The sequence below is a fragment of the Pocillopora damicornis genome, chromosome 12 (assembly GCF_964200805.1).
Source record: "Pocillopora damicornis chromosome 12, jaPocDami1.2, whole genome shotgun sequence".
In the NCBI taxonomy this organism is placed as follows: domain Eukaryota; kingdom Metazoa; phylum Cnidaria; class Anthozoa; order Scleractinia; family Pocilloporidae; genus Pocillopora; species Pocillopora damicornis.
In genome coordinates, this window is record NC_142681.1 from 6236361 (window position 1) to 6254981 (window position 18621).

At 39.3% G+C, this 18621-nt stretch overlaps 1 protein-coding gene across 1 annotated transcript in view; it reads left to right on the plus strand.

Moving 5' to 3' along the window:
* Positions 1-966: 966 nt before the first annotated feature.
* Positions 967-18621, plus strand: part of LOC113667420 (unconventional myosin-XVIIIa) — a 36479-nt gene continuing 18824 nt past the window's right edge. The window contains exons 1-17 of the mRNA XM_027183238.2: positions 967-2824; positions 4433-4633; positions 5399-5575; positions 6215-6425; positions 7238-7380; positions 8097-8197; positions 8583-8649; positions 9057-9201; positions 9675-9975; positions 10612-10804; positions 10972-11055; positions 11796-11928; positions 12009-12168; positions 12694-12832; positions 13542-13746; positions 16005-16105; positions 16662-16727. Coding sequence (XP_027039039.2) covers positions 1451-2824; positions 4433-4633; positions 5399-5575; positions 6215-6425; positions 7238-7380; positions 8097-8197; positions 8583-8649; positions 9057-9201; positions 9675-9975; positions 10612-10804; positions 10972-11055; positions 11796-11928; positions 12009-12168; positions 12694-12832; positions 13542-13746; positions 16005-16105; positions 16662-16727 — 3801 coding nt within the window. The 5' untranslated portion in view covers positions 967-1450. The remainder of the gene's footprint in view (positions 2825-4432; positions 4634-5398; positions 5576-6214; positions 6426-7237; positions 7381-8096; positions 8198-8582; positions 8650-9056; positions 9202-9674; positions 9976-10611; positions 10805-10971; positions 11056-11795; positions 11929-12008; positions 12169-12693; positions 12833-13541; positions 13747-16004; positions 16106-16661; positions 16728-18621) is intronic.

Sequence of the window (18621 nt, forward strand, 5' to 3'; positions counted from 1 at the left end):
ATGAACAGAGAATTCAATAAAGGAGTCAGAGAGAAAAACGATTTCGATATAGTAAGAATCAAGAATGACATGTTTATTTCGAGAACCGGAAGAGAAAGCCGATTGTGTTTGTAGCACAATAAACTCAAGAGAGCCGTGCGTGTTTCCTTTGTTTTGACTTTCTTCTGTCACTTTTTACGATTTCATCGCCAACGTTGTCTAAATATTGCGAACTTTCTCTAGTCCGTTGCCCGGAAATTTTTGACTTGTGCGGAATGAGGGCGGGTAATCCCAAGCGGGCAAGATGGGCCCATCTTACCCGCTCGGGAAGCCAATCAGAATACAGTATTCGTTTCATGTTGCACACGAGCGCTACCGGCCGTGTAATTATTTCAAAATATTGCTAGTTTTTACAAGGGAATAATGGCGATGATCATGCTATGGAGATGCGACGGACAATCTTTGAACTGGCCTGGTAGAGTTAAAGTTGTAAACAACAAATACCACGTAACTTTAGAGTCTTGCCTTTTTGCTGATCATGCATTTCATCTTCTGCTAATTTTAGTAGAGGTTCTTTTTCATTTAACCACTTCCCAGCTATATTAGGTTTTGGTCATCGATCAGTTAAAAAGCGTTGATTAAATACAAGGTTGCTCACAGTGAGTAATTTGTGATCGTGTATCGTGTATTTTACTTTTGAATTTCGCACGCATTTTTGATTGGTTCTTTCCTATTATCTATTGGAGGATAGAAGCATAGATTACGTCACCACTGACAAACTTTTTCGCTTCTTTGTTGTAGAAAACAAATAGATTCCATGTTGTCTAATAACACTTCAAAATGTGGTAAGAACAAAAAAGCGGCACATGAGGCGCAGCCGAGTGTGTCACTGATGTTTTTTTTACGTCATCTGTGATGTATTACTGAACAGGCACAGGAAAACACGCAATTTATTTGTTAATTTGATTATATAAGCCCTTTTTAAAAAGCACCGCTAAGGAATCGAACATTTAAATACGTTCGATACGTCATTTTGTAGTCTTGTTAAAATACTTGTGATGCATCATTAATCACGAGTGCCATTCTCGATCATGTCTTTTTTCATAGACCTCCGTTGGTTGTGCGTGACCGAAACTTACACCACGTTTTCATGAAAACGCACGCAATCTTAAAGAAATAACTGATTAGTGATCACCTTAATGTATATGCATGACGTCTTACTCTTTTGGCCTTCTCATTTTCACAAATATTGGCAGTTACCTTTGGCAGTCACCGCAATGGTTGGCTACATTCCATTAGTTCGTGACAAAATTACGTAACGCAATGACCAAAACATTTTGATCACGTGATAAGATTTTGCAATCCCCGGATTTATGAATTAAAAATTTGGCGGCCATTCGTGTTAAGTATATGTCTACCAGTTGTCTCTAAGACAAAACTAAAGTTGGTTCGCTAGCAATAATCTATCGCCATGTTTTCCTTCAAGAGGAAGGAAAAGGATAGGGAAAAAGTTATCGAGACGAAAGAAGAACGAAAGGAAAGGAGAAAAAAAGAGAAGGATAACAAAAACAAAACTGATCGCAAAGCTCATGGCGAACTGGGGAACATAGTTGCTGGCTCTGAGGAGGAGAGACGAGGGCGATTTAGTTTTAGAAAACAGGATAAACGAAGGTACGATGTTGAGCACGATTATGACCAAAGAAATCCATCGCCTGGAACTGAGCATCTTGATTTGTATGGCAGGAAAGGTCGTTCGAGTAGCACCGATACAACTGGTAGTACAACTAGCGGTTCGGCCATTCCTTCTCCATATTTGTACGGATCTTCTACTAATGTTTCATCTAACGCAGTTTTTTCCGAAGCGGTTCCACAAGCAAATCGTAGACATGTAGACGATGAAAAGCAAGAAGTTTCGGAAGTCGGGAAACCTGTCCCGAAACCACGAGTGAAGAGAAAGAAGAGCTCGAGTATTGAAATCAAGTTGCAAAGTCCGAACCGGCAGAGTTACGAGTCTCAAGATCGAGAAAAGACAACGAACGAGGAGGAGGGACGAAACCACAGAGCCGAAGTTAATGGCAATTCTTCAGTTAATGCGAAGTCTTCTGATGAAGGTATATCTGCTTCGTCGATGAACGATAAGCATGTTTTGACCGATAGCGCTCCACCTAAACCTCCGCGTATTTTAGCGGATCGCGCTGGTGTGGTTGAGTTCGAAGTCAAGCTGATCAATGTTGGTTCCGAAAACGATCGAAACAAGGCTAATTCTCAACGATCCATGGAAGTTGATCGACCTATCACTGCTACAAGCTCTGTGCAGTCTTTCGCCGGTCCACCAAGCGATCCGAAAATTGTTTTGCCACCAAGAGATCTGAACGTTTCCTCGCCGTCGATTCTGTCTCCTACTGATAAAACTTTGGAGGAAATGGGGGTCGATTTGCAGCTACCGGAAGTGAAGCCAGCCATTTATGGTATTGCAAGGGTGATAAAATTAAAAAGGCGCTCTAGCGGTGATTTTGGGTTTGCTCTGAGGAGAGCTAATGCCCCTGGAAGCGGAAAAACTGTTCACTTTGTGGAACCCGTTGGCCCAAATAGCACACCGGGTTTGCTACCAGGAGATCGACTCGTAGAAGTCAATGGAATCAACGTTGAAAATGAACCGAGAGAGAAGATTATCGAGATGATTGTTATGTCGGGAGAAGAGGTCGTTATTAAAGTTATCCCAGTACCGGAACTTTCAGAATTGAGCGTGAGAAGTGGTTTGGATGGATCGACTGTTCAACTTGACGAGTCGAATCTCAAGGCCGGAACTCTGGCTCGGAGTGGAAGCAAAAGAATTAAAAAGAAGGTGAGTACATTTCTTTAATTTAGTTCAAGTAAAATTGCTGATAATAGAATGTACTAATGGAGTTCTGAGGTAAATATGTTATAGCCTCCATTTGTGTACATTGTTGCCTACGCTCTGTTGATATTCCTGTCAACTGTATTTCTGAATGCCAAGGTCGTTGATCGCTTGGAATTTAACCATGTGATAATTTGCATGTTCTGACTATTATGACAAAACATCCCAGCGGTCGATATTCCAATACCACATCCTGAAATAGTATTAGTAAAGCTCTGTTTAGTTTGAGGTATTCGCCTCTGATCTTGTTTGATTTTCACTGTTTGCGATGCATCAGTGGTTCAAATTTGCATTAGAATAGGTTTCCTTGTTAAAATTTTATTAGAGTTAATTACTGCATAGTGTAAAATGTATAGGACTTCCTTCATTTGACAAAGAATCACGTGAAATTAAGTCCGTGAGCTTTGTTCCCTGTTTTAAAAACATACCACTTTGACATGGAATAAACACGGCCTTGTCAAAACATGGATATTGCCCAGTACAAGATTCAGATCGCCAAGAAATATATTAAGTCTCTGTTTACAGGAGTTTTTGCTAGGAATGTCACAGCATGAATGTTCTTTTGGGCCAATTTGGGTTTTCGAATTTTACTTTGCTATCTTAAAATTACTTTAACCAACTAATCCAGAGGAAATTTTGTTCCAATTTTTTTGCTGCTGCTCTCAAATTGCTCTCTGTTGTTTTTGTCAACATTCTTAAGATATAGTAATTTAACAAGGTGTCTATTGTTTGAAAGAAAGTGAGTTTGATCAAGTTAAGGAATTAATTGCTTTTTTCTTGTGTGCATCCCTTAAGGCTGAGTGGATTAAAATGGAAAACCCCACTGTTTGATTTGATACATGCTAAGTGTTAATTATGATAATTTAGGTAATTCGGGAGTGATGTTTGCTATGACACAACTTTTTGTTGAAAATATTTCAAGAAATCAGAATAAGGGTATTAAGGATATACAATAAACCCTCTCAATTACTGTTAATTGCATTAATTCTTACATTCTTTTACTTAAGTATCTTATCATGGATTTGTATTAGGAAGAATTACATCCAATAGCTTTGCTTGTGACAGCTTCTGTTTGCATAATGGTGAAGCAGGAGGTGGAAAGGCTATAAATATTTCATAGATTCTAAATGATTTGGTGTTTACTATGCTGAAATTGAGATGCAGAACTATTAAGTATCTTGTGATGGAACCTCCCTTAAAATTTAAGGTTTGCTTGAATGTAATCGCTATCTTAATGTGATTGGAACATGATTTAGGATTTTGAGAGGTCTTTTTTTCATTATCAACAGACATGTATGTGTAGTAGAACCACATTATTTATACCTTTTCTAATAGAAAGATGGGGTAATAACCTTGAGAAAGTGAGGAAGTTTTTAAAGTGATTCTTATCTTGGTGTTTTGTTTCAATTTGGAAGTTATGTTTATATGTTTTCCTGGATAAGTTATTTGATGTATGTAATGGATTGAAATATTAGTGTATGTTATGGCTACTGGTAGATTCTAAGTTGAAAAAATTCTCTAATGTCTCCACTTTAATCTCTTTTTACTTCCCAGCCCAAATCAGAGGAGGAGGTGAACTCACAGAAAGCTTGGTTAGATGCTGAGAAAGTGTGGGTTGTTCACAAGGCAGGGTTTTCTGGTGGAAGAGTACAGAAGATTAAAGAGCAGAGGCAAGAAGATGAAACCCCTATGTGTAAAGTGAAGTTAGATCATGGTGGTGAAATTATTTCTATCGAAGAGGATAGTGTTGAAAAGGTTTGTTTAGTTTATTTTTTACAGTTTTCATTTGTTTTTCTTTTTGGGGGTGACCTCAGCTTTTTTATCAGGCTCATTGCTACTGGAGACATGGGAGACATAATCACATAGTTGTGTTGTGCCCTAGCTGAATTATTGTGTTGTGTTCTCAGGCTAGATGCTTTGCACCTATAGTTTCTTGCTTTATTCAGGCCTGGGTTATATTAAGGGTGGACAACCTAATTAACAGCCTCTATTCCATGAATGGTGCTGTACATTTTGTTAACACCTCTTGGTTGGGTAGTGATTTACCCACTTGATAGTTTTATCCTCCCTTTTGAACAACTGGGCCAGGGAGTCTTAATAGCTACAGGCTTACTGTTGGGGGGTAACCTGGATTAGCATCCCATCTTTAACCCTTTAACTACTAGATCAAATGTGTAATTCTCCTTACTGTCAACCATACAATTCTTATTATGTTAGTTCAGAGAATTTAGTATTGGATCAACCAATTATCCCCAAATTGATCTTTTTCTTTATTCTCATCACTTAGCTGGTTGATATTGTATAGATATTTTAATTAAAGAGAAATCCTGTCTTGGTCACTCATAGGAGTTTAAGTGTTAAGGTAGACACTTGCTCCAAGTGGTTATAGCTAGAAGAATGTAGAATAGGTAGGAGTTATAACCCTCTTTTTGGCCTACTGTAAACATAATGGCAATTACATGTATGTTGGAAGAAAGTCTACTACATAGTAGAATATTTATATTTATTTATTCACTTTAGGCAAATCCCCCTCAGTACGACAGAGCAGAAGATCTTGCTTCCCTGCGTTACTTAAATGAATCCAGCTGCCTACACACCTTACGGCAACGGTTTGGCAGTAACCTTATTCACACCTACGCTGGACCCAACTTGATAGTTGTTAACCCCCAGCAGGAGTTGGCCATTTATACTGACAAGGTACTCAAGAAGCTTTATAAATGCCCTAGAGCTCTTAACCCTTTAATTCCCAGATTGAATTTGTAATTCTCCTTACTGTCAACCATACAATTCTTATAATACTAGTTCAGAGAATTTAGTATTGGGTCATCTAATTATCCCCTATTTGATATTTTTCTTTATTCTTGTCACTTTTCTGGTTGATATTGTATAGATGTTTCAAGGAGAAATTCTCTCTTGGTGTTATGGGAGTTAAAGGGTTAAAAAGTAACCCTGGAAGTTCAAAATGCTGGTGTCAATACTTTGTACACAAGAAGCTGTTGTGAATCACATACTGGTTGAAGAAACCAAAGAACAACCTTGAAAAGCAATGCCAGAAATATTGGATGAAAATGAAAGGGAGTTGTTCAGTTTGAAAACTTCCCCACAGATGTAAAATGTTTGAAAATGATAATTTTTTTGCCATGGCTATCAGTCTTGTATGGTTAATATAAAGTAACCTCCCAGATTATTTAATTCCCTATTTCTATCTGGTATATTTTCATACATGTAGCTATGGCAACTACAGCAAAGAGAACAAAATGATAAGAAAAACCTAACTTGAGTTGCTGAACATGCAGTTTAAGAACTCTTGCTAACTGTTTGTGGAATTTCAAACAGGTGATTCAGATGTTCCGTGGCTGTAAACAGGAAGACATGCCACCACACATCTTTGCTGCTGCACAGTCAGCCTATAGAAACATGTTGGCAACAAGGATGGATCAGTCAATTGTACTAATGGGACACAGCGGCTCAGGGAAGACTGTCAATGCCAGACACATCATGCATTATTTAGCAGCTGCCGCCAGTTCTCCTCACTCTGCACTTACAGGTGAAATTAAGTTCTCTCTCTTCCTACCCATCCACCCAACTCCCAAGATCCTCAAATCAATTCTTCTTAGTCTTTGTCACACATTTTGTGTTATTGAAGGTTTGAGGATTTAATGTTAAATCAAACTAGGTCTTTCAGTGGATAATTTTCTCTCCTCTCATCACCTTCCTGTTTGATAATGTTGTGCTTTCATAAGAAGAAATTACTTAGTGGTCCTGTTGTAAGTGAAAGGGTTAAGAGGTCATATTAGATTAGGTCAGTGTTTATATGGTTCGACCCTGGCACCTGAAAAAATGTCTGTTTCTGACTAATGAGAGGTTTAAGAAATGGCATTTTTTATAAGGATGGAACTTTACCTTGTAGCGTTTATCTTTTAATTTTTTTATGGAAACCATACCTCTATTGAAGGTCTCTTCAAGCAGATATTTGCCTCAGTGTGAATGTTGTGATTTTCCTATATCTTTTATTCAACATACATTTCCAGTTTTTTTGTACATGTGCATATAAATTCATAATTATGTAAAAGTAGCAATGAACTCTTAAAGTGAGGATAAAACTTGCCAACAATGCAGAAATGCTTAACCTCTTAAACAACAGAAGGTAGTGTGGTCCAATTTTTGTATTATACTTTACTATATTAAACATATTATTTAATTACTGTAATCCTGATTGGACATACAATGTAGACATTGCCTAGTGTTCCTTGATGAAATGGTATTATTAATAGCTGATTGTTGGTGCCTTCTCTCCAAGGCAACAGAATGCTTCTGTTCTCACACATACACAATCTTTCTGTTGATCCCCTTCTCTAGACCAAAAGCTTGAAGCTATTTATGCTCTACTGGAGGCCTTTGGCAATGTGACCACCCCATTAAATCACAATGCATCAAGGTTCACTCTGTTGTTCAACATGGATTTTGACACAGCAGGGCTTTTGACAAGTGCTTCAGTTCAGGTTAGTGAGAAAAGGCACTGTTATTAAAGCTGCTGAAAAGTAAAACAGTGGGTTTTCCCTATGTGCACAATATCTAGCAAAGAAGGACCAAAGTAGATTTAAAGAAGGTCCTTTGAGAAGCACACTATTTAGTAGTGATATTTCAATCACTCCTTGGAGTGGTCAGTGTGACATAATAATCTGTCTACATTTGTAAGGCTCACTACCTTTCCTACACGTTCTGCTCGTGGTTAAACTTGTCTTACATCTACTTGTGTACAAATGGAAGTTAAGTTCAAAAGCAAAGAAGCAGTAGTCCAGTGCACTTGGTGGATCTGCAAAAATCTTGCTCCTGCTAAGATCAACTGCAAATTATACTATATTATACTATATTGTAATATATGAAAAGCTGAATGTTCATTTTCATGCACACCAGTTTACCCATGAAACCCTAAGAGTGACTAGCATCTAATTTCTCCCAACAATATTATCCCTGAATCTCACATTAAGATCATGAAAATGAAGGAAATGATCACCAAGGAAGGAACCTTTTGATTGGCAAACAGGTTCTCCTTGTCGGCACCCCAGGAAATGTAGAAGGAACAGTGTAGAGAATATTCATACTGATGGTAGGGTGTAAAGGGTTAATGTGTAGTTCTCTCTTCTATATGTTTTACGAGTGTGGAGCAACCTTAGGAATGTCCCTTACCAAACTTTGTCACTATTGGTTGTTCCAGGCATTTCTCTTAGAGAAGTCCAAAGTTGTCAGGCAGTCAGAGGAGGAGAGCACTTTTAAAATCTTTCACTATTTGGTGTCAGGATGTGATCCAAAACTGAGGTAAACAGCATGTAACTGATGCTAAGCATATTTCGAGTGACAGAGAAAGGTTCTTTGTTTCCAACTCATTTTTACACATAACTTTACTAAAAAAGATGGAAAAAAACAAAGGTAATATTGAATCATGAAATACTTTATACATACACAAGTTGTATCAATACCCTTTAGAAGCACAGCTTTAGCCATGTGTATCAGGGGCATGATGGGAAATGTTTTCTGAGGAAAATTTGTACTTGATAGGTGGGTACCTAGAGCTATAGCTGAGCCATTTGAGAGATTAAACAGAAATTTTGAGCTGGGAAATTCATGTTGATAGCCAAGTATTTTCCCCAATTTCCAATCATTTTCAACAGTATTAAAAAAATCATGTGATTGCTTTTAACAGAAAGGAACTACAACTGGAAGCAAAAATGAGTGAAACGAATGAGTTTATGCAAACATTTGATCCCAAGGTAGAGTGAGACATGAGTTACTTTTATTACTCTTTCAATGCTTTTATATATGCAGAGCCTCTTGTTTGAGAGAAGGCTGTCGAAATGGTCTGATCTTAATCAATAAATAGACCTTTTGAAAACAAATGTATCACAGTAGAGCATGTTGTATTTGTAAGGTGAAGCACTTGACCTCATCACCTGACAAAGACCAGCAGTTGTTATGTCATGATTGGCATTGGAAGTGACCACAACATGAGATAAACGTTGACTGTGTCATAATTGTCGGTTAAAGAATGAATCATGGACAATCCACCTGTGCTCATTGCCCGATGTTTTGTAGCAGTCATAACATGATAGTGACTCTTATCTGGTGAAGCAGATGTTTTTAAAAGTCTTGTACTTATTGAAGGCGTCTTTTTCCACAGTCATCAGATGATCAGATGCTCTCTGATAAGTGGACGGAGATTGAGTTTGCTCTGCAGATGCTGGGTATCTCTGAGGAAGAAGCAAAAGGCATTTGGGCTATCTTGGCTGCAATCTGTCACCTGGGATGCGCAGGGGTTGCAGTTGGTAAGTGCATCATTCAATTACGTCTGGAGCCTACGGATCCATTGGAAATGTTGCTCATTGTAAAACATAATTATTTATGTCAGCTGTGTTTCACCTCAGAATGTTTTGTGCACTTGTTAGAAGTTAAAGCTATATGAATTTGGGTAGGCAGCAGTTTGTGTGTTAGATCAGTTGGTCAGTTACTCAGGTAGGCAGCCAGTCAGTCAGTATGTTAGTTAGTCAGTCAGTTTGTCTGTCAGTCTCTCTGTTTGTCCGACAGTCAGTCAGTCAGTCAGTCAGTCAGTCAGTCTTTCAGTTTGTCTGATAGTCTTTCAGTTTGTCCAACAGTCTGTCAGGTAGTGAGTCGATCCGTTTATCAACCAATCTGTATTCAATGGTAGTTTGCTTGTACAAACAAATACATATTCGTGGTTACTGACTTCCTTATGGCTTTCTAAGATTTTTACTAAAACGCTCTGATTACATCTCTGCAGGTGCAGATAACAAACCCCACTTCGCCAACCCAGCAGCAGTACAAAGAGCTGCGAGTGTCCTGGGTACCACCAAGGAGGACATCACTGAGATCATCTTCGCACCTCCAATTGTCAATCAGTTCACCGTAAGAATGCGGCGCCAAAGCCAGTCCAGAAATGATCTGAGTCCGTCCAGCTCTGCTGATAATACTCCTGAGAGGCAAGCTAGATCTACAGCGGTTCAGTACATCGAGGCGTTGGAAGGGTTTGCCATGGGACTCTACCAGGAAGCGTTTGCTGCCTTGATTAGATTCATCAACAGGTAAAGGAAAGATAAACGAGTTAAGTGTATCTGTTGCAAATAATCCCTGAATGCAAAACAGATCTAACACTGATGTATTGAGACGACAGTGAAGGCAGACTCTTGAAGTGTGGGGTTTTGCAGTTCAGGTTTATGCGAGGGTTGATCAGCGGAAAGAGTGGATACCTAACCAAATGAAACACAGCAGTCCAAATGTCAGGCATGCGCGAGGGGATCAATTCTGGCCTGCCGCACGACAATTTTTCCCGCGCAAAATTTCAAAGGAAAACGCAAAACGTACAAAACAACTGCTGTCTCGCAAAGTAAGCAAAAGAAAGTTGAGACGTTAATGGAATCTGTTAAAGAAACCAAAACTAGGGAGAGGTAAAATTCGAGTCTTGTCGAACACCAAGCTAATTCAAGTAAGCGCATCCTGTTTATTTACCTTTCTGTTATAAAAAAAAGTTACGCGCTTACTTAGTTGTGTGGTTTTTTGTAACTCGTGTGAGACAACTTGGTTGTGAAACCCTGAAAGCACGTCTCTTACTCAATACAACGTCCGCACATGCGCATATATTTGACCGCTGTGTTTCATCCAATGCGGGATCAAAACGACAAACAGACTAGAACGACTCTTTAATCATCTTTCTCTGTCAGATCTCTTCAATGTAACGTTCGAACTGTGACATCAATGCACGTGCTGGACCCGCCAGGTTTCCAGAACCCGGCATCAGTCGGCAAGACCGATGGTGCACTGTTTGACGACTTGTGCCATAACTACGAGTATGAGAGGCTTCAAAAGTTCTTCCACGACACAGTGTTCAGTACTCAGATGGAACGATACTCACAGGTACTTATTTATTTTACATAACAGAATGCTTGATAAGGCGTCTCAAAACCAAAATAAAAATACTAGTAATCAAAGTCATGTAGGATATGTTCTGTACAGTCTTCCGTCTAAAAAAACCCATTTGTATTCACATAACAGATGTTTACCAATCAAATTTGACTTTACAGGAAAACATAGATTGTAGTTATGAAAGTGTGGCAAGCTCTCCTGATCCTGTGGTGTCCGTCTTTGATAGAGCTGCTCAAGGAGTGGTATGTACATAAACTTTATTCCAAAATGGCCACCATTTTAGTATGCTTTTGTTTACTTGCAAATTAACACCTTGTTGCCTCGTTCTTAAACTCGAAATTCAAAAGAATATTTTCCTTTAAACGAGGCAACAAGGGCTAATTTGCAAGTAAACAAAATAATACTAAATTGGCGGCCATTTTGGAATAAGGTGCATAATGCACATCATATTTCAGTTGCCCTATATGTAATTTAGCATTTCAGTTCTTTTCTTTCCTCGTTGTTGTTAATACAAAGGAGCCATCGAACCTCAGAAGTTTCTTTTTAGCGTCCCGTAGCGCTTGAAAAAAGTGTGATACTTGGAGTTCGGACGCTATTGCCGCTTCCTTTTCACGTCCAACCATGCCGGCCGACGCTTAAGTGGTCAATGTTGTATTGTGGCCTCGCGTAGTTTTCTTTGCTCCCGTTGTTTAGGATTTCACGCAAGCGTTTTGTGACATGCACTCGAACGGCTGCAAATTCACTTCAAACTCCTTCGCATGCAAAGTCGCTCAAGAATTTCTGTATAATGTCGGAAGATCTTTCACAGTAGGTACATTTGTGGTATGTCTGATTTTCAAGTCTCACTGGGGAAAAAATGTCACGCTCTCTATGTCTCTTGTGTGATTCTGATATCTGCTTTTACTTAAAATATCACTTGATGAACATCACGTATTCTTCGTAAAATTTTTTTGAGGCTCTCCTTTGCTTGTGTTTTCTTAAGACTCGAGGTTCTACCTTGGACCTGAAAAGTGAACAGAAGGGTTTGTTATGGATCTTAGACGAAGAATCAATCTTCCCAGGAGCAAATGACAGCAGTTTCTTGGCGCGGCTCTATGTACATCACTGCAATGATAGTAAGTTTATTTTCCTCCAACCGTTCATCAGTTCTAAAAGAATTGCCTGGGCTCTAACAGCTGATTCTTGTTTCCTTTAGAAGACACGTGGGTCAAACAGGGGTCGCTCAAAGACACATTCTACATTAACCACTGCCAGGGTAACTTACCTGTACTCTACAATGCTCAGGGCTGGCTGAAAGTCGCTAGGGAACATGCTGCCGTTAAGCAGGCCCATCCAATCCTGGCTGAATCCTCAAAGTAAGTACTTCACCTGGTTCTCAGAATCTCCGTTTATATTCAAGCTTGAAAGTCCTGAAAGGCCAATTTACGTTATTAACGTAGTTGATAATACTAAATTACCCTGTTTTACTCTCCCATCGACGCAGCACCACAGTTTCTTTAGAAATTTACCTCCTTTATTCACTTCTCCAAAATAGCTGCTGGAAAAGAGAACTCAATGTTTTACAAAGGTACAGGAAATTTGCACGGTGCTGTTACTACCACGATCCATATGACCGGGATAGCCCTGCCAGCATTGCAAACGTCTGAAAAAGTGATCAAAACCAAACTTCATCTCTGCGATAATTTGTAGTCTATTAACTCTTAATAAATGCTAATTCGTACTATTTGGACATTATTCTTTCTTAATTCGAGAAGTTAACTGTTTTTCGGCAATTTTAGAAGGTTTTATGACATACCAGCTCGTGCTCGCTGTAGGTGCAAGCACCAGTACAATACTTTCACTCGGAAAGCTGATTTTCAACTGTGTTGTGTGACTTGTAGAACTTACTTGAATGAGATGTTTTCGCGACACCGTTCGGCTGCAGAGGGAGTGACTCGATCCCGGAGCCTGAAGAAAACTCTGAACACACCAACAGCAATTAAAAAGAACTCTCATTGTTTACAGCTCATATACCAAGTGGTGAGTGCTTTTGTCGAAATACAGCACAGCGAACTCTTAGCCAAGAAGGAATGAATGAGTGTTATCTCGAGGCTCGAAATAAGGCCATCCTCAAAGTTTGATTCATAATTCCTTTGATATTCATTTTAGCCAAGTTCTGTAAACTGTTTCAAGCCCCCATTATCAGCGTTGCAGGACGCGCGTTTATCCGCCCGCGGGAAGATTTAAGACGAGTCGGGGAGAGGTTGGCTGGGGGTCTGGCACCTCACTATCGGTTCTAGACCCTTTACAGACCTCTACCCGACTCGCGTTGCTCAAGACCTCAAATTTTTCCGCGGGCGATGAAACCCTCGTCCCGAAGCGCTAGTAATGAAGGCCTGATCGCCAGCTACTTGTTACCTGTTAGAACCGCAGGTTCGTAATGGAGTGTCTTTCAATTGGCTTTTAAGACAAAAATCAATCAGAAAAATGGAAATACCATAAAAAGCCAATCAGAGCTCAGAATGAACACCCTCAACTGGCTTCAAGCACAGAAAACGTGAGAGCCCAGGTTGCGATTTGATATAGTTTTACCGTTGCCTTTGCTTTTGCATATTGGTTGAGAAGGTGGGGAGACAACTCTGGGCCAATTATGAACGAAGCGCTGAAGCACTATGAATTCTGTCGTGGATTGGTTTGGGCTAACGATTGAAAATTGAACTTTCTGTAAAATTCTATTATTTCTTCTCAGGACACCATTCTGGACGCCATACGAAAGACCAAAGTCAATTTCGTGCGTTGCATCCTTCCAGTGGAAATCGCAGTCCAGACTGACAGTGTTGATGGAGAGGCCGTGAGTAACAGTGCCAAAGAAGTTTCCTCGTTGCATGTACCGCTTGTCAGAAACCAGCTCAGGTCTGCGGAAATGTTAGATGCTGTCAGGATACACAGACAAGGTGGGTGGATTGTGGCATGAGATTATAAACCTGTTTCGAAAGGTCCCTGTTCTCGCCGCCTTGGTTAGTCTGTTTTAAGTAATTTACGTTGTAGGCTCGAGATGCGCGACAATTAAGCAAAATTCTATTAACCCTTTAACTCCTAGAAGTGATTAACATGTAACCTCTCCTTATTACATCCATACACTATTCAGCAAACAGGTAATGAGAATACTCATACTCATCAGGTACAAGATATTACTTTAATCGAACATCAAATTCTCGTAACCAATTGGTAGAGGAAACTCGCCCAATCTTTCAACCCATCGAATGCAAAACTACTGTGAAACCAATGCCGACGTGGTCACTCGTGTTTTCTTGCGCTTCAGGCGATATGATTGTCTCTACTTTGCGTTCTTATTGGCCTCTTGTGGTATTTCCTTTTCCTCTGATTGACTGTTGTGGTTACTTTGGTTTTGGTTAACGACAGGCAATCTAAAAGGGCTCTAAACGTGTTGTACAGAAGTTTTCTGGTCTAGCAGTTGATCATTTGGTCATTCAGTTTCTTGTTCAGGACGAAATCTTTGTAAGAGCGATTTTTCGAAAAAAGTTTTTAGTGGCCGATGTTTTTTCTCATTAGGGAAATGAGTTCTTCGTTCTTAAAGTACTTGTAAGTAGTTTTATTACAAAAGAAAAATAACAAAACAAAAAAAAAACGTTTACCTTTTCAAGGTTCCGCAGTTGGTTAATGACCAGGTTATTTAGTAATTTTACTATTAGAGCAGCAGTTAGCAAAACCATTTCCGTTCACATGTACATCGTTCTCGAAATAGTCGCCTACGCCTTAACCACTCAAGCACGCACTTATCGAGCGGATAAACCCTTCACGTAGAGAGGAAGGGAAGGCATGTCAGGCCACATTGAAGAGGCAGGGTCGTTTGTCAGCGTTAAACGGATTCAATACCCGGTCAGTTCGCTTGTTCTATCTCAACGACCGCTAAATTGGTGAGGAATTTGGCTCAATACTTTGTATAAAATCTACGCAGCGAGAAAAACAATCGTTAATTCATCACAGGAAGTTGCCATTGTGATGCAGGTCGCTTCAAGGCTTTCCTAAATCTTCGTAAGTACCTCTACTGTTGAACTGTACCAAAAAAATGAATTATTTCAACAACACTTTTAATTTGTTCTTATAGTGACCATTATATGATATCTTAATATGTATTAATTCACCTTTTTTAACGTGGCGGTGTCGTAATAAAGTTGGAGGTGTAAAGAGGTAATATTGTGTTGATATAGCACTAAATTCACAGAACAAACATGACGGTAGGTGTCTGCAATGCAGTTGGGAGAGTTTAGATGTTAAGATTGGTAGTGAAAGTCGATCCAACTCCGCTGCGTGATTTTAAAGAGGTTTCATAATCCTTTATTAACACTCTTGAGACTTAATTTCGAAATTTCCTTGTGTTACCGAAAAACGGAACACGGTTTCCAACAATGCACACAACTAAATATAATTAAAGGCCATTTTGAAATGCAAATTTCGATGATCAAACAAACGAAAATGAAGTCTTCCTTTGGGCTAAGAATTGTTAGAGGGTTAGCTTGTCAAAGCGAAACCTAACCAAAAGAAATGAAGAAAAGAAAACCGATGCCTTGTTTGTTCATTTGCAGTCCCTTCTTTCTATATGGAGGTAGTGTAATATGTAAGGTCTTTTCATAAAGTTGTGTTGAAAGCTGTACTGTGTGGAGCGCAGTCAGGATTTGAGCAATCAGTAGCTAAGTCATGGTTCTTTGAAGCCGGCGGAGACAAATATTGGCGGAAAGCGAATGGATTTCGAAGTTGTTTTGACTATTTTCAATCATTTCAAGCTTGTTGCATCCTAATTGAGTATTCATAGCCATTCGACTATGACGAAAACCGCAGACATGCAGTAGCAGGGCACATTTGCAAAAGCCGGCAGGATGCCCAACCGTTGTGTCTAAAGATATTGTATTCCTTCTCTCCAACACGACACGACTCAGTTTCTGTGCAGTTTTCAATTTACCATGCCCTCCAAAACTGATGTTGTCTTTAAGGAAGCCGTTGTTTTCAAATCCAACGTTTTGAAGTTCGAATACGGTACATATTCAGCAACTGTAACACTTGCTCTTCTAAAAGTTGTTGGAAGCCGGTGACTAATTGCGGCTCGCCGCAGTTGATGTTGTATGCGGATTCACAACTTGATAACTCGGTGACATTTTATTCCTATGTGACTCAAAGTCTTTTTCCTCCTCAGGTTTTCCAGAGCATATGCCATTTGGAGAGTTTAGGCGCCGTTTTGACATCCTCGCTACGAGTCAGCACAGAAACACAGGCCCCGTTTTGGATGAAAAAAAGGTAGGTGAACTTTTGCTTTGTTCCGTAGTCGAGGCATAGTCTCTCCTACTCATACGAAGTTGTTTTCCCTTGGGGGAGAACTAGAACTCGAAGTTTATTAAAGTTTTCGATAGGCAACATAATTTTACGCTCATTTACTCTAAGTTATTTATTCAAATATTGAAACCAAGTATCTTTTGTTATGAGTGTTCATTTTTTAGACGATGACTGTGGCTATTGTTACTTATTAAATGCATTTGTTCATGGCCGTGGAAGCATGGCAAAATGGCCCCTTAAAAAAAAGAATGAATCTTTGTTACTTGAGTAAAATAACTCCTACCTTGAGTGTTTCTGACAGCAAGACATATGTTGTGAAAACGCAAAAGAGGAGAGGGTATTCGGTGGCCTAAAAATAACACAATAATTTCGGTTTCCCCCTTCAGTTTTAAGTCGTTTGTTCACGCGGTGCGCTATTTAATTGCTGCTTGTTATTGTGTGATTGACAGTGCCTACTACGAACGTCGGTGTTTCAGCATGACCGACAGAGCTCGCTTTATCTGATTTTCTTTGTCTTTAGGCCGTAGAAACACTGCTGGATCACCTTGAACTGGACAAAAGAAGCTATAGACTGGGATTGAGTCAGGTAAGATTAAAAGCAAAGCGTTTGTAAGGCGAGGAGATAGTTAACAAAACAGCAAAGTGACTCTTTTCCTTTTCCATACACACCCTACCAACGATTTCGCCTTAAAACACTCCAGTATCTCTCTCAACCTTCCCCACACCTTTCCCCCTTCGTTTCTTGTTACTCCTCTCTACACCTCTCTTACCACCCCTCCTTTACACATCTCTTTCTCCCCCTCCCCTCCCCCCCTTTCTCTGTTGTCTTTTTTTATGCAAACATTTTACTGGACCTAAATAGCAAACCTTGAAATCCATGTACGCTCCCAGTCTATTTATTGAGACACACGAAGTAAAAAACTCTAAAATTAAGGGTTTTAATTTATAAAGCAAGCCAAGGACAGTGAGAGAAAATAACCCTGATAGATTTGACTTATAATGATCATTCTGCTGAAAAAGGCACTCTTACCTCCCATCAAAAGGGCACTTGTCAATCACGTAACGCTAGCGCTGCATGGAAGAGAAGTTACCACAATTTTTAACTTTCACGTCTTTTAAAATTGTTTAGAGTCCGAACGAATTAAAAAAAAAAAATACAAGAGGCTCCCCTCTGGGACCGTCAGATTTAAAATACCGAAGTCGTTACAAGTTGATATTTTTACCATAAAGCACCATATGCTGTTCATACGAGCATGGTCGCTCTGCTTGCCAGTTTATGATATTGTAATAACAGGATGACATCCCAGAGAGTGTTATTCTTTTTTCCTGACACTAATCCCGTCTTTGTATGATCCTTTTGTTGTTTACAATACGTCAAGTTCAGAAATGATTAAGTTGTATTTCTTTGAGTTTTGGAGCTTTTGCCGACCGCGAGGTCATAGTAAACGCGTATGTCGACGATCGTGTTGTGCTCGGCAGTTCGTACCGTTTTCGACCCCGTGCTGATTTGAACAAGTGCTCTGAATATTTGGCAACTAAGCCAGCGTCCTAGCCAAAGGTGTGTGATGGTTTTTGATTGTTTGCATACCGTTCAATTTGTCGACATAATTAAGCTGCTTGATCGCAATTTCGAGCCCTATTTACTTAAATTTTTATTTGTCTCGGTTATGATATTCCACTCCTTTTGTACCAATTTTAATCGACGCGAGCGATTTTGTCCAGCCTTCGAACTGTCTTCTCTTTTAGCCTATGCGAGTCTTTCGAGATGTGTTTCGTGATGTTTTTGCCTCTAAGAGATCAAGCGATAATTTCATTTCTGTTTTAAATGCTCAGAAACGATGCCCTAAACATTTCGTGAATAGATCGATGGAAGATGTATATTCACGTTACCAGTCTTTTCCTTATGTGATAAACTTGGCCTTTACGAGGCGACTGAGTAAAGGGGTCAGCTATATAGTCACTTTTATCTTTTTACAGACCGACAATTACTTTTCAATAAGTTCATAATATTTCTGTACATAAATAAGTCAACACAACTGTTTTATTTGCCCTAAGGTTTTCACTTTGCGTTAACTTCTGTACAAATGGTAACATTTTATACCTTGCTTCTGATTGACATGAAAGATTATTGTATTTAGTATATCGCAAATCCTTCGTCTCGACGCAGATTAAATTAGCATGCATACCAATGTAGGTTATTATCTCACTTACATCTTTGTTTTTGAAAAGATTGTTTTTCAAAGCTCTTTTGGAATTCATTTGACAATAAAAATCTGCGATAAAATATTATAAAGCATAACACGACGTTTCGACGTTTCCAGAACGTCATTATCAAGTAAACTAAAATAATAAAATAGCGATCTGTCTTGATATTCTCCATCTTAAGCTAGTCTTGTTCCATGGCGGTTTATTTTCGCCTTGTTTCTGATTAGCGATCTTACTGAATCAACATTTGGAGTATCTTTCAAGTTTAAGGCAGT